Source organism: Nannospalax galili, unplaced genomic scaffold, assembly GCF_000622305.1.
Source record: "Nannospalax galili isolate Female #2095 unplaced genomic scaffold, S.galili_v1.0 scaffold103, whole genome shotgun sequence".
Taxonomy (NCBI): domain Eukaryota; kingdom Metazoa; phylum Chordata; class Mammalia; order Rodentia; family Spalacidae; genus Nannospalax; species Nannospalax galili.
In genome coordinates this window covers 955081-977498 of record NW_008352136.1, presented here as the reverse complement: position 1 = coordinate 977498, position 22418 = coordinate 955081, and the positions used below count along the sequence as shown (strand labels likewise).

General features: G+C 45.2%; 1 protein-coding gene across 2 annotated transcripts in view; it reads left to right on the top strand.

The window, feature by feature from the left end:
• Svop (SV2 related protein) overlaps positions 1-22418 on the top strand; it is a 91991-nt gene that overhangs the window by 51404 nt on the left and 18169 nt on the right. For both annotated transcript variants that reach the window (XM_008848957.1, XM_008848958.2), the window contains exons 7-11: positions 11926-11989; positions 12668-12793; positions 14820-14948; positions 17972-18045; positions 21195-21271. In XM_008848957.1, the coding sequence (XP_008847179.1) occupies positions 11926-11989; positions 12668-12793; positions 14820-14948; positions 17972-18045; positions 21195-21271 (470 nt within the window). The remainder of the gene's footprint in view (positions 1-11925; positions 11990-12667; positions 12794-14819; positions 14949-17971; positions 18046-21194; positions 21272-22418) is intronic.

The window sequence follows — 22418 nt, the reverse complement described above, 5'->3', positions numbered from 1 at the left end:
GAGGCACATACGCACACACACACACACACACACACACACACACACACACACACACACTCTTTCTCTCTCTCTCAATCAACCAATCAAGCAATCAATAATGTAATAAAAAATTTAAATAAAAGACAAAATCCTGATATAATAAACAATGTAAGGAAATACAGTCAATAATTAATTTTGAAAATAAAACCAACCTAACAAACAAACAAAAACAACTTGAGGAAGAGTTACTTTGGCTCAGGGTCTGAGAGGTTTTAGTCCATAGTTGTCCAGTCCTGGGAGTCAGGGCTTGTGTGAGTCAGCATTTCATGGTGAGAAGGGTGAGATGCAGGAAAACCCCCCACCTCAAGGCAAGTGGCAGAGAGGGAGGTGGGGGGGCCTGGATGAACAATGTGTAGTCTCCCAGACACACCCACAGTGACCCACTACCTCCAATGAGGTCTTACCTCCTAGTTTCCATCATTTCCTTCCAGTGTGAAGGTAAGAGGACAACCTCAGGTGTCAGTCCTCACAGTGTCTCTACTATTGTTCACTGCTGTGCATTTCAAGCTAGGTGGCCCACCGGCTTCCAGTGAGTCCTCTGTGCCCTGGGATAACTGATGCTTGCACTACGTCAACTGGCTTTTAGGTGGGTTCTGAGATCTGAATTCAGGTAATCAGACTGGCACAGGAAACTCCATCTACTGAGTCTTCTCCCTAGCCCCAAAGCAGTTTTCTACAAAGAGCACTGATGAACCCCAATGGAAGGGATACTTGTAACAAGACCATGATGGAAAAGATGCTCTGGACAAGACCAATGAGCCCCAGTGGAAGGGATGCTCTGGACAAGACCAATGAGCCCCAGTGGAAGGGAAGCTCTGGACAAGACCAATGAGCCCCAGTGGAAGGGAAGCTCTGGACAAGACCAATGAGCCCCAGTGGAAGGGATGCTCTGGACAAGACCAATGAGCCCCAGTGGAACGGATGCTCTGGGTGTGGAATGAGGATCAGCGCTTCCCTGCCCTCCCGGGACACCACCCTCCAGTAACCTCCTGCACTTGGATACCTGGAAGCTCTCCAGACCTTGTTCATTTGGGTTTTATGGAGACTTTAGCACATAGCTGTGATTGGTGAAATCATTGACCACTGGGGATCAGCTTTATTTCAGTTTCTCTCCCCTTTCTGGAAGTCGGGAATCGAGTCTGAAAATATCAATGTTTTCATCCTCCCTTGAGCTTTTCGGTGACCATCCCCTATCCTGGAGCTCTTTAGGAACACCACTCAGTATCAACCAACTCACAGCATACAAAGAAACACATATCACTGACCATTGCAAAGATTTCGGGGGGGGTACTATATGCCAGGAAAGGAAGGTAGATCCAACACAGTTATATTAGTCAGGGTTCTCTAAAGAAACAGAACCAGTAGAATGAATATACAAATATATAGATCCACATATATATATATATATGGATTTATCAGATTAGCTCACACAATAGAATCCAAGTAGTCCAACAATGGCTGCACCACACTGGAGAGTCTGAGACTCCAGTAGTTCCTCAGTCCACGAGGCTGGATGTCTCAGTAGTCCCGATCTGGCACTGAAGGTCTGACAAACTCCAAGAGATCTGCTAGTCTTCAGTCTACAGCAGCAAGATGAACTCACCAGCGAGAGAGAAGGCAAGCAGCAAGAAGCCAGGTGTTCTCCTCTGCCGTGGCCTTTTATATGGGCTGCCATCAGAAGGTAACACCCACATTTAGGGTGTGTCTTTCAGCTTCAGATGATCCAATCAAGAGGGTCTCTCTCATTTTAGCTAATCCCAGATCCAGTCAAGTTAACACCCAAGATTAGCCATCACAACAATATTTCACAGTACCAGACCTCCCACTTAGCTATCCATCTGTTGAACATTGACCTAGCCCTTTTATTATTGAGTTACTACTGCATTTCAGAGACTAAGCCCTGGAGAGTACATACATGAGTGTTTTAAAACTCACAAAACCTTCCAAGTCTAAAATATTAGTATCTCCATTTTTCAAGTAAGAAAACTGGACTTGTAAAGAAATGAAGTATGCTGGGGACATGATTCATCAAGTAAAGCATTTGCCATGCAAGCGTGAGGACTGGACTTCAGAGCCCCAGCCTCTGTGTCAACGCTGGGCAGATGTCATCCCAGCACTCCAGAGATGGAGGTGGGGTCCTCAGAGCAAGCTGGCTAGCTAGACTGGCAAACAGCAAACTCTAGGTTCAAGGGAGAGACCCTCCTTCAATATATAAGGAAGAGAGAGACTGAGGAAAATGCCCAACATCACCTCTGGCACCCCAACACAAGCACACACACAATGTATCCCCACAAATACTTGTGTCCACGGACATGAGAACATGAATGTACATACACATGCACACCAACACACATACATACAATGGGAAGGAAGGAAGGAAAGAGGAAAGAAGGAAGGAAGAAGGGAAGGGAGGGAGGGAGGGAGGGAAGGAGGGAGGGAGATACTTGTCCCAGGTCACACAACTAGTTGATGGTCAGGCTAATCTGAGACTTAAAATGCTGCTTGGCCCTCCAGTGTGGTTCTTGTGACCACTACACTAGATAGCTCTTCTATCTGTGAAGAGGCCGAATAAAAACTATGAGGGAAATGAACAGAAGAAATAGGAAGCCACCCAAGAGAGCCCCACCTCCTTAGCACTTTAGCTGTCGCCATTTACATAAAACTAATTATGCTGTAATTAGGCAGTGCTCTTATCTAGTTATAAAAATGGCTCCCCTAAGTTCATTACTGGGAAGCATTTAGATGGAGATATTTTTAAGTAATTAAGTAAACTTAAGGGTTTCCATTAATTGAAAGCAGCTTTACTCAGTCATAGTTCCTCAGAAAACAAGAGGAATAACATTTTTTTGGGTAAAAATTTTAAAACCTCAACAGCCAGAATTCTTTGTGACTGTAATATCCTGTTTGCTATTGCAAGGACACAATGCCACAGGTTGGTTATAAAGAAAGGAGGTTCATCTCAGCTTATAGTCTGGCCTTAGGGCTAAGCGCTGCATCTGGCGATGTCCTTGTTACTGGCAGCCACTGAGGTGACTTAGGCATCACTTACAAGAGTTGTGAGGCACATGCACACCCTCGCATCTCTCTCCTACTCCTTACAAAACCACCAAGATCAAGGTGGACGTGGCACCTTGCACTTGTAACCCCAGCACTTAGGAGGTGGAGTCAGGAAGATCACCTTAGGTTTGAGGCCAGTCTAGGCTACATAGTGAATTCCAGGTCAGCTGGGGCTATAGAGTGTGACTTTAAAAAGTTTGTGTGTGGAGGGGTCAGGATTCAATCATTGGGTTCATCCTAATGATTCCGCTGCCACTGATCACCTCCACAGTCTCCACCTCTAGGCACCAACACTGGAACTGGTACCACATGCATGGTGGGAATGAAGACGCAGCACTTGAAACCCTGAGGATGTGCTCTGATTGCACCCAAACTACAAGGATGTAAAGGGGCCTCCTGTGTACCTTTGTCCCTGCCCCTCTCTCTTCCTTCCTCCCTTTTCTCTAAAGTGTATTTTCTCATTGCTCTGGGTTATCTGAGCCACAGTGATAACAGCATTAATGAGGGAGCCCATAAAATGACAGCACTCAAGTATGTGTCCATGGGACACTACCAAGTAAGCATCCTCAGGTGACCTGGTGTGCTCTATCAACAGCCCTCTTCCCATCTGGCTGATTAGAAAACTTAAAATTATTGACATGGAGAGTTAGCTTTTCTTAGTAACAAGCCACTCCAACACTCATGGCTTAAGACAAGGATTCACTTAACTTCCAGTACTGCATTTGGGCAGTTGGGGGTTCTGTCTCAGTGGGGCTTGCTCACGTTTTCAGTCAGCAGGTGGGTTAGATGGTCTGATGAACTAGCAAGGCTCTATCTGGCTCTCAAACTCTAGCCTGGGTGCACCTAGGCACAGGCACCTGGGCAGGGGTTTAAGTGGCAAAGTCTCTTGCAGCCTGAGCTTGTGGTTGGTGGTGCTGCCGATCAAATCTAGGGCTCCACAATACTTGCTGAGCCATACCCTGGCCCTGAAATCAACTGGTGATGGGAAAAGAATCAAAAAGCACAGCACGGGCAACTGAGGACTTCAGGGGCTGCTTTTGCAGGCCAGTTGCCACTGAGTTCAAATCCGCACCTGTCTGATACAAGAACATGACTGGATAGAATAGATATTACCAAGTGCTGTGAACATACACAATGAGAGGGTGTGGAACACTGTTCGGCTCAGCTGATCCCCAGCAGTAATCTGCAGGTGATTGCAGAGGTGTGGAGCTGGAGATTCTTAGTAGGGTCCTCTTTCTGAAGCAGATAAGAGGAGTCACATTAAGATGTCAAGTGGTTTTACTTTATGTCTATGAAGACGCATAAAAGGGAATTGAGTTTGGGAGCTGAGAATATAGCTCAGTGGTCAAGGACTTGCTTTGTTTACCATGATCCTGAGCTTAATCCCCAGCACAGAAGGGGAGGAGGAAAAAAAAAGAATTGGATTTTAATCCAAGCAAGGGAGTTAAAGAGCACTATGTCATTACAAATGACGTTTTTGGTTATAAGATGCAAATAGGCATCAGGAGAATGAGAATCAGGAGCCAAAAAGATGGCTCAGTGGGTAAAGGGTGCCTGCTGCTAAGCCTGACAACCTGAGCTCAATCCCCAGGATCCACATGGAGGGAAGAGAGAACCGACTCTTGCAAGTTATCCTCTGACCGCTACACTCACACCATGGCACACACATACACACATACACACGACAAAGAAAAAGTTAATTGAAATTATTTAAAAGAATGATAGTCACACTAAAGTGGCAAGTATCCTTTCACGACAAAAAGCAAAATACAGGTGGACAGTGGAGGCCAATAGCTTTTTATTTCCAGTAGAGGGCGCTGTAGGCTTCAGCAGAACTCCATTTAGGTAAAATGACAGACAGCTGGAAAATCCAAGTGGATCCACACTCGTGTTTTAGTTGCTCTTGAAGATTAGGACCCAGAGCTGGAGACATGGCCCCGTGACAGAGGACATGCTTAATATGTGCAAGGTCTTGGTTTCTATCTCCAGCATCACAATAAATAATAAATATCTCAGGTGGCCACCTGCCTGTTCCACTTAACACATACCTCAGTGTTCTTCAGACTGGCACACAAAGCCATCCTTTTTCCTCCAAAGCAATGCCAAGTTGAGGTCCCAGGTAGCAAGCCTGATGCAGATGGCCCATCCCTAACTGCCCAGGGCTGCAGGTGTGATTGTCTGCACAAGGGCTTGCGGATGTGATCGGACCTGCTAATTCCACCACCTAGTCTTCTGTTATCTAGTGTGACTGCAGCCATTATCACACTTTGGATGGCGATCCAGTAGCTTGTTTTAATAATGAACTGCTGGAATAACAGCTGTAAATAACATCCGAATGTGACACACAATTATAGGGAAAATGTGGTCTCTTTGTGGTCTTGGTTACAAAAACAGACATTAAAACAACCTAAAGTCAGGCATGGTAGAAGATCAGGAGTTTAAGGTCATCCTTGGCTACATAGTGAATATGAGGCAGTGCGGATACATAAGGTCCTGCCACAGAAAAGCCAACCAGTCAATCAAACCAAAACAACTGACTAAGTATTAAACAGCAGGGGATGGGTAAATAAATGGTGCTATTTCAAAAAGAGAGACTATGCAGCTGTTAAAAAAGGAAGGTACTAGTGGTAGAGTGACTTCCCAGCACACCTGTGATGTTGGGTTTGAGTCCTAGCACTATAAAACACTAATACTTCCAGAGCTCTGCCTGTGTTAGTATGTAGTAATTTCCAGACTGCTTACTGGAAGCAGATCTTACACAGACATCAAGGGCAAGCAGTTGGCCCAGGGGCACTTCAAAACACAGACTCTAGTGGTCTCATTTCCAGGGATAAGGGAGCAGTCAGCCATGGAGGGATGCTCGTGGGTGGTTTAAGATTCTTTGGCACTCCTGGTCTGTCTCACAGGTTAGCAAAACAAGCTGTAATGACCAGAAACAGTCCTCATGAAAGAATGACAAGAGCTGGCATGTGGGGAATCAGGAAGAAAGGGGGCATTTGTGTGCACAGAACACTGGTGCCAGGCTCTCTCTCTCTCTCTATCTCTCTCTCTCTCTCTCTCTCTCTCTCTGTATGTGTGTGTATACAAGAGAGAGAACTGAGAGAAAGGAAGGAGGGTGATTAAGAAAAGGGATGGGGGAAAGAAGGAGCAAAAGAGGGAAGAAAGAAGGAAGGAAAGAAAACGCAACTCATTCCTTTACACATAGAGAATGGCCTAGAAGGCAGCCAAGGCATCTACTGCTAGCTGTGGCTTTGGGGCAGGGGGGATGTAGTGCCATAAGTTAGACTGAGGATCATCAGGCACTCTGTACTGCAAATCTCTGAGTTGTTTAGCAATGACCACACATTTATAAAGAAAAAGCTGGGTATATTGGTGCACATCAATAATCCCAGAACCCAGGAGGATTGCCATGGATTTGAGGCTAGGCTGGGCTATTAAGTCAGATCCTGTCTCAAGAAAAAAAAATAGGTCTTGGGGGGTGGCAGGAAGGCAATAAAAAGACTCTATGCTGTAAGTTGTGAAAACAGATCCTTGGGTTTGGAATGTAGCTCACTGATGGGATACTTTCCTTGTACGGGTGAGACCCTGGGTTCCATCCTCAGCAACACACACACACACACACACACACACACACACACACACACACACACACGTATTCTGTGGGACAGCTTGACCTTATAATCCATCACTGCATGTTTTTACATGTTAGCAGTTTGGCTTTTTTTGGGTTGGTGGAAGAAGAGGAAATGTGTGTCTCATTTTAGTATTATTGATTTGAAAAAAAATATAGGCCCCATCACTTGGAAAATGGAATAAATTTCAAAGAAGTCCAGCCTGGAAATCACTGCAGCTGTTTAAACTTGTCCTTGGCTCTCAGAGCTGTCCATGCTCCTGTTAAGAGGGAGGTGGTAGAAGTAATAGAAACAGGAAGAAACCTTCGGCATTGTGTACTAAAAATCTTAAAAATAAGCACACATTCTGACAAGTTCTATTTAGGGGAATCTATCTTAAGGAACGAATGTGGGAAAAAAGGATTTCAGGGGCTGGAGAGATGGATCAGTAGTTAAGAGCACTGGCTGCTCCTACAGAGAACCTGGGTTCGTTTCCAAGAACCAACATAGCAGCTGACGTTCATAACTCCAGTTCCAGGGAATGCAACACTCTCTTCTGACCTCCACAGGCATTGCACAACACAGGTGCACTTACATATAGGCAGGCAAAACACTTGTACACATACAAATAAAAATAAGTATACATTTTTTAAAAATTTCAGCTTAAGAAGTGACTGTTTGTTTGTTTGTTTGTTTTTAATCTTTTTGAGACAGGGTCTCCCTGTAGCCCCAGCTGTCCTGGAACTCACTATGTAGACCAGGTTGACCTTGAACTCACAGAGGTCCACCTGCCTCTGGCTCTCAAGTGCTGGGACTAAAGATAGGTGCATCATTCCCGACTTAAGAAGTGTTTTATAACTGTGAAACCATCAAGTCGGGGAATAATTGATGGGCTCTGAGGGGGAAAAAAAATGGGATGAAAATCCTGCCTCTTTTACTTCCTGTTTTTTCCTGATGCGCAGAGTTGGCCTAGTAACAAGTGCTAGGACATGGACAGATCCAAATTTGGACATGAAAAATAAAGATACACAGACACACACAGAACGGAAATTACAATCGCCCACCCCACTGACTTATGACGTTTACTAAGGGAGATAATCCACAGAAAATCTCTAGAGTGGTTTTGGCACACAGTAGAGTCTCAATGAGAAGTAGCAATTATTAGGGAAAGAACTTTCCAGCTCATCATGGCCAGTATGTGTGTAAGAGGCTTATAAATGGCCTGGGAATAAGAGTGTCCCTCAGCAGTACAGCACATCTCTAGCATGCCCCAGCACCAAAAATAATTAAATTTAAAGTGGCATGGAGGGTAGAGGAGATAGCTCAGTCATTTCGAACATGAGGACCTGAGTTCAGATCCCAATTACTCATGTAAAAAGCCAGGCATGGCAGCATGTGTCTATAATCCCAGCACTGGGGAGGCAGAGACAGGAAGATTCATGGAGCTCTCTGGCCAGCCAGTCTAACTGAATTGTGAGGTCTGGATTCAGTAAGAGATCTTATCTCAGAAAAAGAAGATGTAGGGCCAATAAGGTGGCTCAATGGGTAAAGGTACTTGTTGCCAAACCTGAGGTCCTGAGTTTGATCCCCAGGATCTACATGGCGGGAGATAACCAGCTCCTGCAAATTGTTCTACTCTCCACAAGTGCATGCCTATACACCCATCCGCACCCATGTACACACACAAACACTCAAAATAAAATAAATAAATGTATTTTTTATTTTTAAACGGGTTGATAGTGATTGTAGAAAACACCCAGTGTCGACCTCTGGCCTGTACATGCACACATACACACATGCAAAAACTAGCACGGGAATGCTTATTTACAAGTCAACTTAATAACTAGGTTGCATGTTCTTCAGTATAATTTCAGAGTGGGACTCAAACATTCAGATGGTGGGGGGTGGACACTAACCTGTGCTGTGAGACTCAGGGACACTTGCCTTTTCTCCCAACCTTTCTGTAAAGCATCTGTCTTAGTTTGTTTCTTCATTGCTGTGACAAAACACTCTGACCAGTACCAACTTGGGGAGGAAAGGGTTTATTTGTCTTACAACTCCCAGGTCGCAGTTCATCAGGGAGCCCAAGGTAGGAACCCAGGGCAGGAACCTGGAGGCAGGAGCTGGAGCACAGGCCATGGAGGAACGCTGCTTACAGGCTTGCTCCCTCGGCTCCTGCTCAGCCTGCTTTCTTATGCAACACAGGCCCACCTGCCCAGGGATGGCACCACCCACAGTGGGCTGGGCCCTCCCACATCACTCATCAAGAAGATGCCCCTCAGACATGGCCACAGGCCAGTCCAATAGAGGCAATTCCCCGATTGAGGCTCCCTCAACCCAGGTGTGTCAAGTTGACACTAAAGCTATCCAGCACAGCATCTGACTGAAGTACAGATGCTCTAGTTTTTCCCTCAGAGGCTCCAGAGAATTCTTCCTGCTCTGGTCAGAGATGCCTTTGATTAGAACCCTCCTGAGCCTGGGGAAGCAGACAGAGCCTGAGGCAGACATTTGTGTACAAGTGACTTACAAGAGTCTGTCCTCAGGAGCAAAAGCAAACGAGAAGTTCAGTAAGGACGAGGCTCCTGGCCAAGTCCTGATCACACAGGGAACTTGGGTCTGGGATCAGTGGGAGAGTTTGTCCCTGGATGTCTGTATTGCCCCGCTTGATGCCACTGTTCACTTCAGGTCACCTCACTCTCCTCCCCTTGGTGTCCAACATGCTCAGGTGACCATAGTGATCTTGACTTCTGTTTCCTGTTACCTCTTGACTTGCATAGCCAGGACAGGACCCTGAGAGGATTCATTTTTGACCATGTACTCGGACAGTTTCCTGCTGACCAGCATGGTCTTTTCACTTTTGAGTTTAGTACATTTAGTCCAAATTTCCAGAGTCGGATTCTTCTGTTGAGCACAACCATGAAATGAATTGTCCATCTATCCCAGGAGTGCTCACTGCTTCACGGGGTCTGCCCCATCTTGAGGCAAGGGAGTAGCCCTCTGTACCCCACCTTCCCCAGGTGGAAAGGGTGGCCCCCAGCCCTTCTGTAGAGGCAGTGCCAGGTGTCAAGCATCCTAAGAGCTTGAGTGGACTGCAAGCCTGAGCCTTTAGAAGTAACTGGAGGGGAGGGACCTAGAGATGCAAATGGTCCACCAGCACCTCTGCCTGCAAAGGCCTAGAAGAATGAGTCTGATCAGGAGCCAGGAGTGTAGCTCAGAGGCCAGGCTGGAGTGGGAGATGAAGATGGAGGTGCCAGCAAGGGGAACAGACGATGCTGCCCAGGTGAAGGGGGAAAGAAGCACCAAATCATCAGTTACATGGGACAAGTGTGTAAACTGACTGAGAACATGAGCAATCACAGTGGGGATGGAGACCCAGACTTCTGAGGCTGTTATTGAAGGGAATTACAAACTTGGAAATTAGAAAGGTTCAGGAGAATCCTAAAGTGTGGACTAGAATTGGAAGTATTAGTGTGAACTCAAGTTTTTAAATAAATAGACACAGGAGAAAGAGAAATAGATATAGGTGGGGGAGGAGGAGTTGGATCTAGTGGTACAGTCTTATAAAATCCCAGCTACTTGGGAAGTTGAGGCAGGAGGATCACAAATGGAAGGCCAACCTGAGCTACAGAGTGAGTTCAAGGCCAGCCTAGAAAACTTAGCAAGACCTGGTCTCAGACAAAGCTGAGGAGACAGCTCAGTGGTAAAGCTTTTGCCTAGCATGTAGATACATTGGATGGATGGATGGATGGATGGATGGATGGATGGATGGATAAATGAGAGAGAAAGACAGAGAGAGACAGAGTGAGAGAGAAATAGACAGACAGATCTCTCAGCTGTGTCCACTGAGAGGATGGAGAAGCAATAGTTCCCCAGGACGTTGAGTACTCTGAATACACACTTGTTTGTTCTTCCGAAAAGAGTCAGTATTTCTGGAAAAAATAAGAGACTCCTGGGCTGAAGCATAGAAGGGTGCTGGACATCTTACTGTGCTAGGAAGTAGGAAAAGGCTCAAAAATTATGGTGAGGGGTCAAAGAGATGGCCAGATGTGGGCCAGTGTGAGTACCAAAATGATACTGGGTTACAATTCACAGAATGAAATAGGAGCCTGCAAGTAAATACTGATTAAATGAATAGACAGATGGAGAAAAAGGAAGAGGAGGAAGAGGATGATGATGAGGAGGAGGATAGAAAGATGGGTATATCTATAGATAGAATGAGACATGTAAAAAAGGGATCTTTTCTTTTAAAAAGTAATTTATTATACATGTGTGCAGAAATGCATGTGTGCCCGTGTGTGTGTGTGTGTGTGTGTGTGTGTGTGTGTGCGTGTGTGTATTCATACATGCACACAGCTTGTGGAAGTCAAAGGACACCTTGTGGGAGTCTATTTTCTTCTACCATGTGAGGCATTATGGGGATCAAACTCAGGTCACCAGGCATGGTGGCAAGTGCCTTTATCCATGGAACCATCTCATCGGCCCTGAAAGAGCTTTCTTTCAGTAGAATGTTAGCTAATAAATGAAAAGGGAAAGATAGAAATTAAAAATACCATTTGTCACCAAAACAATGGTAGTCAATTTAGGCAGAAATAGCCAATAGCTATGGGTAGAGGGTCTATGGAGAACAGGATATTGACAAAATCTCTGAATATTTCCTGACAAACTAGTGACTAATCACAAGTGGAGAAATTATAGTTTAGGCAGCATCACTGACTTCCCCCAGAGATATACGAGCTGACACCAGGATGAGGGCGTCCCACAGGACACAAGGCCATGCAGGATATGAGGGCTAGGAAGCTGCTAAATCATAGCACCCAGGATCCTAAAACCATATTTGCCCCTAGGCTTCACGAGCTGCAAGCAAATCTCCAGGAAGGCAGCAACAGGGCCTGAGGGTCATCTGGAGAGTTGGTTAAAAATGCAGCTTCCAGGCCCCCATCCCTGAGAATGTGCTGCGCAGAGGTCAGGAGACTCACACATAGAGCATGATGTGTGTCTGCAAACCAGTGCTCAGGAGGCAGAGGCAGGAAGATCGTGACTTGGAAGAGAGGCTGAGATACAGTAGGGAACGGGGGAATGGGGGTGAGGGGAAAGAGTTTTTTGCCCACTTAGCCATAGTCCCAGGAAATTCTGACATAGGCACCCTCAAATCATTTTTCGCAGTAATGTTTGTTGTCTTAGCAATTCAGAAACTTAACCCGTCTCTTTGCTTGCCCAGGGTGACTTTGTATGCTGAGTTCCTTCCCATGAAAGCCAGAGCCAAATGTATTTTGCTGATTGAGGTAAGGATGGGGGTAACCAGGTCTCTAAGGAATGTTGACTATCTGGCAAACACTCCTCGGAGTCCCTTGCTAAGGGTGTGCAAAAGGGAGTTTAAGAAAAACACAACAGACCTGGAGAGATGGCTCAGCAGTTAAGAACACTGGCTGCTCTTGCAACAGATATGAATTTTGTTCCCAGCACCCATATGACTGTTAATAACCACCCATAACTCCAGTTCCAGGGAATCTAATACCCTCTTCTGGACTCTGTGGGCATTGCATGCATGTTCACTTACATACAAGCAGACAAACACATAAAATAAAAATATTTTTTTAAATTGGGAAATTAAACAAAAATGAAGCCCCTTGATCTACACTATCACACAACATCTGCCTCCTTTACCACAGCCACCAAAGCCCCTTGATCTACACTATCACACAACATCTGCCTCCTTTACCACAGCCGCCAAAGCCCCTTGATCTACACTATCTGACAACATCTGCCTCCTTTAGCACAGATGCCATATTGCATTATGTAGCTCCAGCAGATGGGCAGCAGAATGGGCCACATGGAAAGAAGGGGGCACCACTCTGACCTTGCTGACCCACACTGATCTGTACCTTTGGCCTCAGTGACCCCACAATTTCTCATTGTGTGGACCATACTGCCCGCTGCTGACTCTGACTCTCCTGTGCCAGGTGTTCTGGGCCATCGGGACGGTGTTCGAGGTCCTCCTGGCTGTGTTTGTGATGCCCAGCCTGGGCTGGCGCTGGCTGCTCATCCTCTCGGCCGTCCCACTGCTGCTCTTCGCTGTTCTGTGTTTCGTGGGTATCTTTAAAGCCACCCCCTTTCCTGTCATCTCTAGGCTATATTTTACCAGGAAGTGAATGGAAGCCAACACTACACTATCTCCTAAGTTTATTGTTTTTTCAAATTGGAAAACGAGACAGGAAATGAGGCCTGCGATTGCCTCAGAATGGAAAGTTAGAGTTCCTGCATGCAAATTCTTCTGAGATATTCTCTAAGGAGAACTGGGAAGTGGCCCCATCATTGTAAGATCTATGCTTAAAGTGACTACTAGATTCATTGGAATTCTTAACTTTCAGGAGACAGAAACCTAATTCAAATTGGCTTTAGTGAAACAGGACTAGATAAGATAGAGGATTTGATACCAGCTTCAGGCATGACTGGATCTAGGAACTCAAATGGTCTCTCCATCTCTCACCCTGGAATGAGAACATGCTACCACTCTGTTTCATGTATAGAACACATACATGAGACATTTTACAGACAGTGGCACCCCAAGTAAGCCTTAGGTGCCTTGGGTTCAACTGGTATGTGGCAAATACTACACCAATTCCTGGTAACAACAGGTATAAATCATGATTGAGCATAAGCTGGACATGGTGGTGCATGCTTGTAATCCCAGCACTGGGCACTGGAGACTGGAGGATCCCTGGGGTTCAGTACCAGCTAGTCTAGACTAACTAGCAAGCTCCAGGCCAGTGAGAGACCCTGTCTCAAAGGAGGTGAATGGCGTTCCTCAGGATGACACCCAAGTTTGTCCTCTGACCTCCACAAACGCATGCACACGCATGCATTGCACATATGTGAACATGTCTATGCACACACATGAAGAAATCACTGTGCTTAACTGTGAGGGAGGCTCCGTGCTAGGCTTTTTCCATGCACTTACCACATAACCATGTGGGGTAGGATTGTAAGGAAGCCCATGGTAGTTAGGGTGACACCAGTTCTTATGACAAAGTTCACCAACTCAATAGCTTAATACAGGAAGAGTTTGCATCTCAGAAACAGAACAGTTCAGAAAGAGCATTCTGGATAGAATGTAGGATCTCAGCCCAGGTTTTTTTGTTTGTTTTTTGTTTTTTCCAGTATGTGGTTCTGTCACCCTCCAGGACCTTGGAGTCAGGGGAAAGGAAAGTGGAGACTCAAACACTTGCTTGTTTGATGTCTGCTCACATACTCATTGGTGATTGCAAGTCATGTGTTCTTACCTAGCTGCAAGGGAAGGTGGGAAATGTAGTTCATAGCTGGGCATCCATGTTTACAAACAATGCCACAATATGGTATGAATTTTGGAGTACATTATCAATCTCTTCTATGCCCCCATTCTACTCATGAAGAAACTGAAGTCTAGAGAGGCTGGCTCTTCAAACAGCCTCAGCAAACAGTGGAACTATTTGAGCTGAGCCTTTGACTCCCACTCTCACACTTTCTGTACTGTATCTGTTGTTTCACAATTCACTATTTCATTTGGCAGAAATGTGTTGATCTAAACCCTTGGAATTGGGACTCCTATTAGACCTAAAACTTTCTGATCTCTCTCTCTCTCTCTCTCTCTCTCTCTCTCTCTGATATATAAACTGAACCATATATATATATATATATATATATATATATATATATGGTTTAGTTTGCAAGATGATGCTAAGCACAGTAAGAGTTTCTCGAGAGTTAAGGGTGACTTTGGTGGTGGTCTTGGTTTACTGCACCACTCACCTGAGCTCTGGAAGCAACACCAGTTGCAATAGCAACTGTGGCAGTAATAGCAACTACATGAACCCATGCCTCCAAACAACCAGTGCTAAGAGGTCAGATCTAGTGTTTCCCCCATTGTACAGGTGAGGAAACAGAGGCACTGGGAGGTAACATCACTGAAGAGTCACATAAGCATGAGACAGCAGAGGGAGCATTTGAAACCAGATCTCTGACTTCAGAGCCCTAACTACCTCAAAGACCCCATGTACAGAGGAGAGTACATGGCTGGGAGAGTGGGAGGCTCTGTTCCACTTTAACCAGACACACCTGGGTCTCCTGTCCCCACAGTGGCTGCCAGAGAGCGCTAGGTACGATGTGCTGTCTGGAAACCAGGAAAAAGCAATCGCCACTTTAAAGCGGATAGCGACTGAAAATGGAGCCCCCATGCCTCTGGGAAAACTCATCATCTCCAGGCAGGTCAGTGTCTGGACCTGTGTGTCTGTGTACATGCAAGGAAGTGTTTTCACTGGAGGGCATGCACCTGTGTGTGTGTGTGTGTGTGTGTGTGTGTGTGTGTGTGTGTGCAGATATCCAAGGTGGTCTTGAGTATGTGCTTGTGCATGTGTCTACACACCAGGAGTGGTGTACAGGCGCAGGGTCTGTAAAGGGAGTCTGGTAATCCCATCTGCATTTTCACTGCCACGTTCTGAAACTACTACTGGAGAATCTGGCCAGTGATTAGGGAAGTGTGCCTGCTAACGACATGAGTCCTGGAACTACTTCTGCTTTCATTTTGCTTTTCAGCACTGATCACATCAGATTAGCAAATGTGATTGACAGGCAGCAGTTTGCAATAAAACCACATTAGAAAGTGAACTTCTTTGTGATTGAGGGTAGAACTCAGTGGTAGAGCTAGGGTGCATGCTTAGTGTGCCCAATGCCCAGGGTTCAATACCCAGTACAAAAAAAAAAAAAAAAAAAAAAAAAGGAGGGAGGGAGGACAGAGAGAGGGAGGGGCAGAGAGGGAGGGAGGGAGGACTTCAGATCTAAAGGCTCAAACTGTGCTCCTGTGTAGATGTCCTTAACAGATGATGCATCACTCTTCATTAATACCAGGTTAACACCACAAGGAGTCTTCATCAGCCCTCACACTCTGTGTATAGGAAGAAGAGACACAGATGTCAGGGTGCAGAACTGTCCCTCCCCTCAAGAATCACCCAAGCAGACTGAACTCTGATCATCAGGGTAAAGGACAGTGCCACGAAGCCTGATGATCTGAGTTCAGTCCCAGGGACCTATATGGAAAAAAGGAGAGAACCGACACCCTTGGGTTGTCCCTCTGACCTCCACATGCAGGCCTTTGGTGCACACATGCATGTGCCCACATACATAAATGATGTACAACTGTATAATTATCCAAAACTTTAAAAATTTTTATTTAAAAATTTTTAATTATTATTATGTGGGGCATGCTGTGGTTCACATGTGGAGGTCAGCGGAAGGCAAACTCAAGTTCCAGACTTGTACAACAGGTGCTCTCACTACTGAGCCAACTTGTCTGACCTCCAAAACTTACTTAAGGTGGGTTTTTGTTGTTTATTTGTTTTTGGTTTTTGAGATAGGGTCTTATTATGAAGCCTAGAACTTGCCATGTAGACCAGGCTGGCCTCGAACTCACAGAGATCTGCCTGCCTCTGCCTCCCAAGTGCTGGGATTAAAGGTGGGTGGCACCATGCCCAGCCTATTTTTTCTAAAATATATTTAGTAAATAGGAATACATTATACTGTATCCATTACTACATATTTTTGTCAGTATATTGTTTTATAAATATATCAACAAATCTATTCTTATACATATCGATGAATCTCTTCCAAAATATATTCAACAAATAAAGACTGTCTCGACTGTGTTCAACAAATACAAACCTCTGTGACAGTCAATAAGCATGTTAATTAACATCTTCTCATTCAGTAATACATTACAAAGATTTTCTTATTTGTGAAGACCCTTAGTTTTTTTTTCCATTTAGAATGCTTAAATAGAATTTTTCAACCTGATATGAGGAAAACATGTCTATTAAATATGTTTGAGATTTGCTCAGAATGCAGCTCAGTTGGTAGAGTGCTTGTCTACCATGCATGAAGCCCTGGGTTCCATCCTTAACACTTCATAAACCAAGTAGGGTGGCACATGCCTATAACCCCAGCAGTTGGGAAGTGGAGGCAGGAAGATCAGAAGTTCAAGGTCATCATATGCTACACATTGAATTCAAGGTCAGCCTGAGCTACATCAAATCTGATCTCAAAATAAAATAATGTTTGAGAATATAATCACATTCCTCTCTCTCTCTCTCTCTCTCTCTCTCTCTCTCTCTCTCTCTCTCGTGTGTGTGTGTGTGTACATATAAGTACTTTGTTTTGGTTTTTCAAACAAGTCTCTTGTAGCCCAGGCTGGCCTCAAACTTCCTATGTTGCTGAGTGAGCCTGGCCTTGAACCCTTAATCCCTCTGCTTCTGCAAATCTAAGTGATGGGGTTATAGCCATGTACCACCATGCCCAACTCCAATAGTTTTTATTACATTAAAAATCTATTTAGGGGCTGGAGAGTTGGCTCAGTGGTTAAGAGCACTGACTGCTCTTGCAGAGGACCCGGGTTCAATTCCTAGCACTCACATGGCAGCTATACTGTCTATAACTCCAGTTCCAGGGAATCCAATGCCCTCTTCTGACCTCTGAGGCATTGTACAACATGGGTGCACTCACAAACATTCAGGCAATACACTCTTACACATAAAATAAAGATTAAAAATGAAAAATTAAAATAAATCTATTTAGTATGTGCATGGTGGGAGGCATGTATGTGGAGGTCAAAGAACAATTTGTGAGTCAGTTCTCTTTCCACCGAGTGGGTCCTAGAGATCAAACTCAGGTCATTAGTCTTGACAGCAGGCTCTTTTACCCTCTGAGCCACCTTGCTGGCCCTGCAGCTAAATTTTCTCATAAGAACATTGTAAAGCAAAGATTTAAAAATTCAGTGATATTGACAAATTCTTCAAATTTTTGTGGAATTGAGTCAGATCTTTTGGCTAATCGACCTCTTGGTGAATTGGACTGTGTTTGGTTAGCTAGCTCTTGGCACATAAACTGCTGTCACCCTGACCCAGAGCTGGCTTGTGTGCATGTGGAATACTTTCACATCCCTTGTTTTGGGATGGATCCAGAGGCCTGAGGGTTGCCCACATCAGGGGGCCGCTTCCCATCTCAGGAGCTCCAGCTCAGAGAGCATGGGGTAGCTCCGGTTTATAGGGATCAAGGCCCTGACTTTTCAGCGTCACTTCTACAGGGCTTGGAGACAAGTACTGGCTTCTCCAAGCATTAGTCCCCTGCCCACCGGATACATCCCTAGCAGGCTGTGTGGACAGGTAGGTAGCAGGGCCCAGCCAAGGCCCACATGCACCGGGAAGAGAGACAGTAAACTGAGCGTCCTTGTCTTGAAACAGGAAGACCGAGGCAAGATGAGGGACCTTTTCACACCCCACTTTCGCTGGACGACTCTCTTGCTGTGGTTTATATGGTAAGAGCTACTGGTGCTACTGTGGGCCCCTCCAACCACACACCGTCACAACTTGTGATTGATTGATTGATTGATTGATTGATTGATTGATTGGTTGGCAGATTGATTGTGCATGTGTATGTGTCTGGTGTTTTTGTGTGTATGTATGTTTGCACATGTGTATATACATGTGTATGCATGTGGAGATCAGAGTTTGACACTGGGTATCTTCCTTCATGGCTCTCCATCTTATATATTGAGGCAGAGTCTCTCACTTTTACCCACAGCCTTAAGAGTCAGCTAGTCTGGCTAGCCAGCTTGCTCCAGGGATCCCATCTCGACCTTTCATTGTTTGGGATTAGAAATGGGCCACCATGCCCACCTGGTTTGCACATGGGTTCTGGGGATCCAAACTTCCATCTTCACACTTGCTTGGCATCTCCACAGCACAGGACTTGGTTTAATGCAGAGTCAGGGAGCCCCTTGCATTTGGGTAGCACTTGCACGCTGGTTTGAATACTACCTCCTGATCCTGGTGGTGTCCAGGTACCACCTCTGCTAATCATCTCCTGTTTTCTTCAGATTGACACAAGGTTTACTCAGATAAGTAGCTCTTAAAAGGAAATTTTATAGTTCTGTTTTTCCCCAAGACATTTTAATTGCATTGGAGGCGTTCTTAAAGGAAAACACAGTAAGGGACCGGAGAGATGGCTCAGTGGTTAAAAGCACTGGCTGCTCTTGCAGAGGACCTGGGTTCGATTCCCAGCATCCATATGATGGCTAATAACCATCTGTGACTCCAGTTCCAGGGGACTCCTATGCCCTCTTCTGACCTCCATGTCACTGCATGACACAGGTGCACTTACACACATGCACGCAATATACTCATACACATAAAACGAAAGTAATAAATAAAATTTTTAAAAAGGAAAACACAGTAAAAAGTAACTTGTTGGTTTGCTGAGAGAGTGAGCCTGTGTATTTAAGAGAAACTGCATCTGGGGGTGAGGGCAGGTGTTAAGGGGCCAACAGAGCATAAATGAAACTGTGATAAAGCCAAAAGAATCAAAAGGAAACTTCAAAGGGAACCTTTGTACAGTAAGGTCAATATTCATGCTGTGCTAGGGCCTTCCTCTCTGTATCTGTTACCTTGGAAACCACCAGTGGCACACAGCCGATCATTTGAAAACCAGGATGTGGTCAACATGGCCATTCTTGAAACTCCCAGTTCCCACTCTGTTTAATTTTTGTTAAACAACAGACGTGGGAGGGGACTGGAAGGGAGGCAGATGAAGAGAGTAATTTTCTTCATCCTCACATGAATCCAATTTCAGCCATCCTTTCTCTTTCCACCAAGTTGTGTGCCTGCCTCACCAGGGTGCAACTCGGGGGTAGCTGAGAGTTTTTCTTCTGTTTCTAACCTGTTTTTCAAGCTTCCTATTCTGCCTTTGAGTAGAGGTACTAATTATAAGGAGTGTCCCCAGCATGGTCAATTACAGGAAAGAGGGAAGAACAGCTTTGTTAACATACAGAGCATGGCTCTGCCTTCACATTCCCAGGAGCTGAATCTGCACACCAAGCATTTATTAAACACCTACTGGGTGCCCAGTACAAATGTGGAGTCTGTAGGATTTTTAGAAAGGGAGTTGGACAGAGTTGAAAATACTACCCTTAAAAATCTGTAATCCAGAAAATAAATAAGAAAAATTTTAAAAGAATTTGCAATTCACTTGAGTCAGTGTTATTCAAATCCAAAAGCGATTTGTGAGAGCTTAAGTGTAATGCTGTTGACACAAAATACAATTCTTACCTCAAAGGAAATAAGATTTATTCTGAATCAAATATAAGTGACCACGGCCCAGGAACACAAGTTCAAGTTGTCCCAAATGACACATTGCTAGGTGGGTGTTCTTACATGAACTTTTATAGTCACAGAACAAAAGAAAGTCATAAACCAAGACATTAACCAAGTATATTGGGGGAGGGGGGCACATCAGGGAACAAAACAGGCAAACTCTGCTACAGGCGTGAGGTGCTAGCCAATGACATGCTTAGCTTTTTTTGGTGGTTGTTCACACAGTCTGCTAAGTTAATACATTCCAAAGGTTTTGCTTGCCAGTTGAAAGAATGTTGGGTCAGATTTGGAAGGTGGGCAATAAATGGTTATTAAGAGGCTATGAGTGGGGGCTGGAGAGATAGCTCAGCAGTTAAGAGCACTAGCTGTTCTTGTAGAAGACCTGGGTTTGATTCCCAGCACCCACAAGGCAGCTAACAACTGTCCATAACTCTAGTTCCAGGGTATCCAATGCCCTCTTCTGACCTTCATGGGCATTACATTTACATACATGCAGGCAATATTCTCAAACATAAAAATAAAATAAATTTTAAAAAATATTTTTTAAAGAGATTATGAGCACGCCTTTAATCTCAGCACTTGAGAGCAAATCTCTATGAGATGGAGGCCATTCTGGTCTACATAGAAAGTTCCGGGCTAGCTGGGGCTACAGGGAGACCCTATTTCAAAAAACCAAAAGCCCAAAAACAAAAACCCAAAAGAGAAACAAACACAGATAGTGAAGGAAACAGACATTTTAACCAGTCAAACAAGTTGTGCACATCAGCCAGACCAGCTGAACTGTAGAAGTCCCTGCTTGCTCTCACACTGTGACCCAGGATATTCACCTTCAATTTCTGATCTGCCTGAGTCCCCACACAACTCTTTTCCTGGGTGAGAATTTTCTGGTCTTGTGCACTCCAGAATTCTGATTCTAAGGTCAATGGAGTCATTGTACTGTAAAATTTAAAAATCATGTCCAGGGTCTCCCTCATGTTGGCCCAGAAGCCTTGGCAAACATTACTGCAAATATTTCCTTCCAAATTTTGGTCCCCAGAAAACTTTCTCTCCATTTCCAATTGCCAAGCAGCCTTGGGGGCAGGGGTGTCTCTGATGTCACACTGTCCATCTTGGTCTTTCCAAGGACACAGAACCACTTCCCTTTACCCATCATGATACTTTGAACCTGCCCTTTTCCTGCCCAGGGTCTCCAGCGAAATCCACCCCCTCCCAAGACCCAGTGTGATGCTTAGCCTGGTGTGGGAGTAGACCCAGGGCCAGGAGGGGATTTGTGTTTCTCTGATGTCTCTTCTCCATCTTTGTTTCCGCCTGGCAGGTTTTCCAACGCCTTCTCTTACTACGGCCTAGTTCTGCTCACCACCGAGCTCTTCCAGGCAGGCGACATCTGTGGCAGTGAGTATCAGACCTCCACCTTCACCCACTGGGCACAGTCACCCACTGGACACAGTCACCCACCCCTACAACAGGTGCTGCTGTCAGTAGCTAGGCATATATTCCATGGTTTCTAAGGCTCTGGGCAACCTTGTGATAACAGAGTTGGTATGTGCCCAGTCCCACCTTAAGTTGGAGCATTGTTTACTGGTAAACTTAAGCATTACTGGTCAACCTTGAGCTGTTCACATGCAACAGCAATCTATGAACCAGGCAGTGCCAGACTACAGGTTTGAGATCCACTGAAGGGCTACAAAGGGAACCTTCATTAATGCCCCCAAACCCAAGGACAACATATTCACAGAGGAAAAGGGAGGGACACCCCTGCTTAGTACATGTGAGACCCTGGGTTTAACCCCCACCACCACAACAAATAAATAAAATTAAAATAAACTATTTTTTTTTTTGTGGTAAAGTCTCATAGCCCAGGCTGACCTCAAACTCATGATCCTCCTGCCTAAGCCTTCTGAGTGTTGGGGTTTACAGACATGTGCCACCATGCCTAACTCTCTAGTGGGCTTTTATAAACAATTGTAGAATCGGAGAAAACCTTATTCTAAAAAACCGAATTAATGTGCTAATGAGTATCAACAGACGGTGAGCACTGTTGAACAGGTAGAACAGGGATGGGAAAAGCAGGACAGGGAGAAAAGTATGTGTGTCCTTTCAAAGTTCTTTTCCTTGCTGCATATGCCTTTAATCCCAGTACTCGGGAGGCAGAAGCAGGTGGATCTCTGTGAGATCAAGGCCAGCCTGTTCTACATATTGAGTTCCAGGTCAGCTGGAACCATAGGGAGACCTTCTCTCAAACAAAACAAAACAAAACAAAACAAAACAAAGCACAAAACAAAACAAAAATGTTGTTTTCCTTACCGAGGGGTGCTGCTGGTCCCATAGTGGGGACAGGTTAGGTCCCTTCTCATTGGTTGCCATAAATCTCTGGGTTCAATTCTGTCACTTAGCCCAAGGGGCTCCATTTTGGTATGTTCTGGCCTGCAGAACCCAGGGCAGAAACACAGACCAGAGCAATGACTTCCTGGGAACCTGTGTACCAGGTTCACACACAAGCATGACAAGGCTTGAAGCGGAGGGTCCGGGAGCCCCCTTT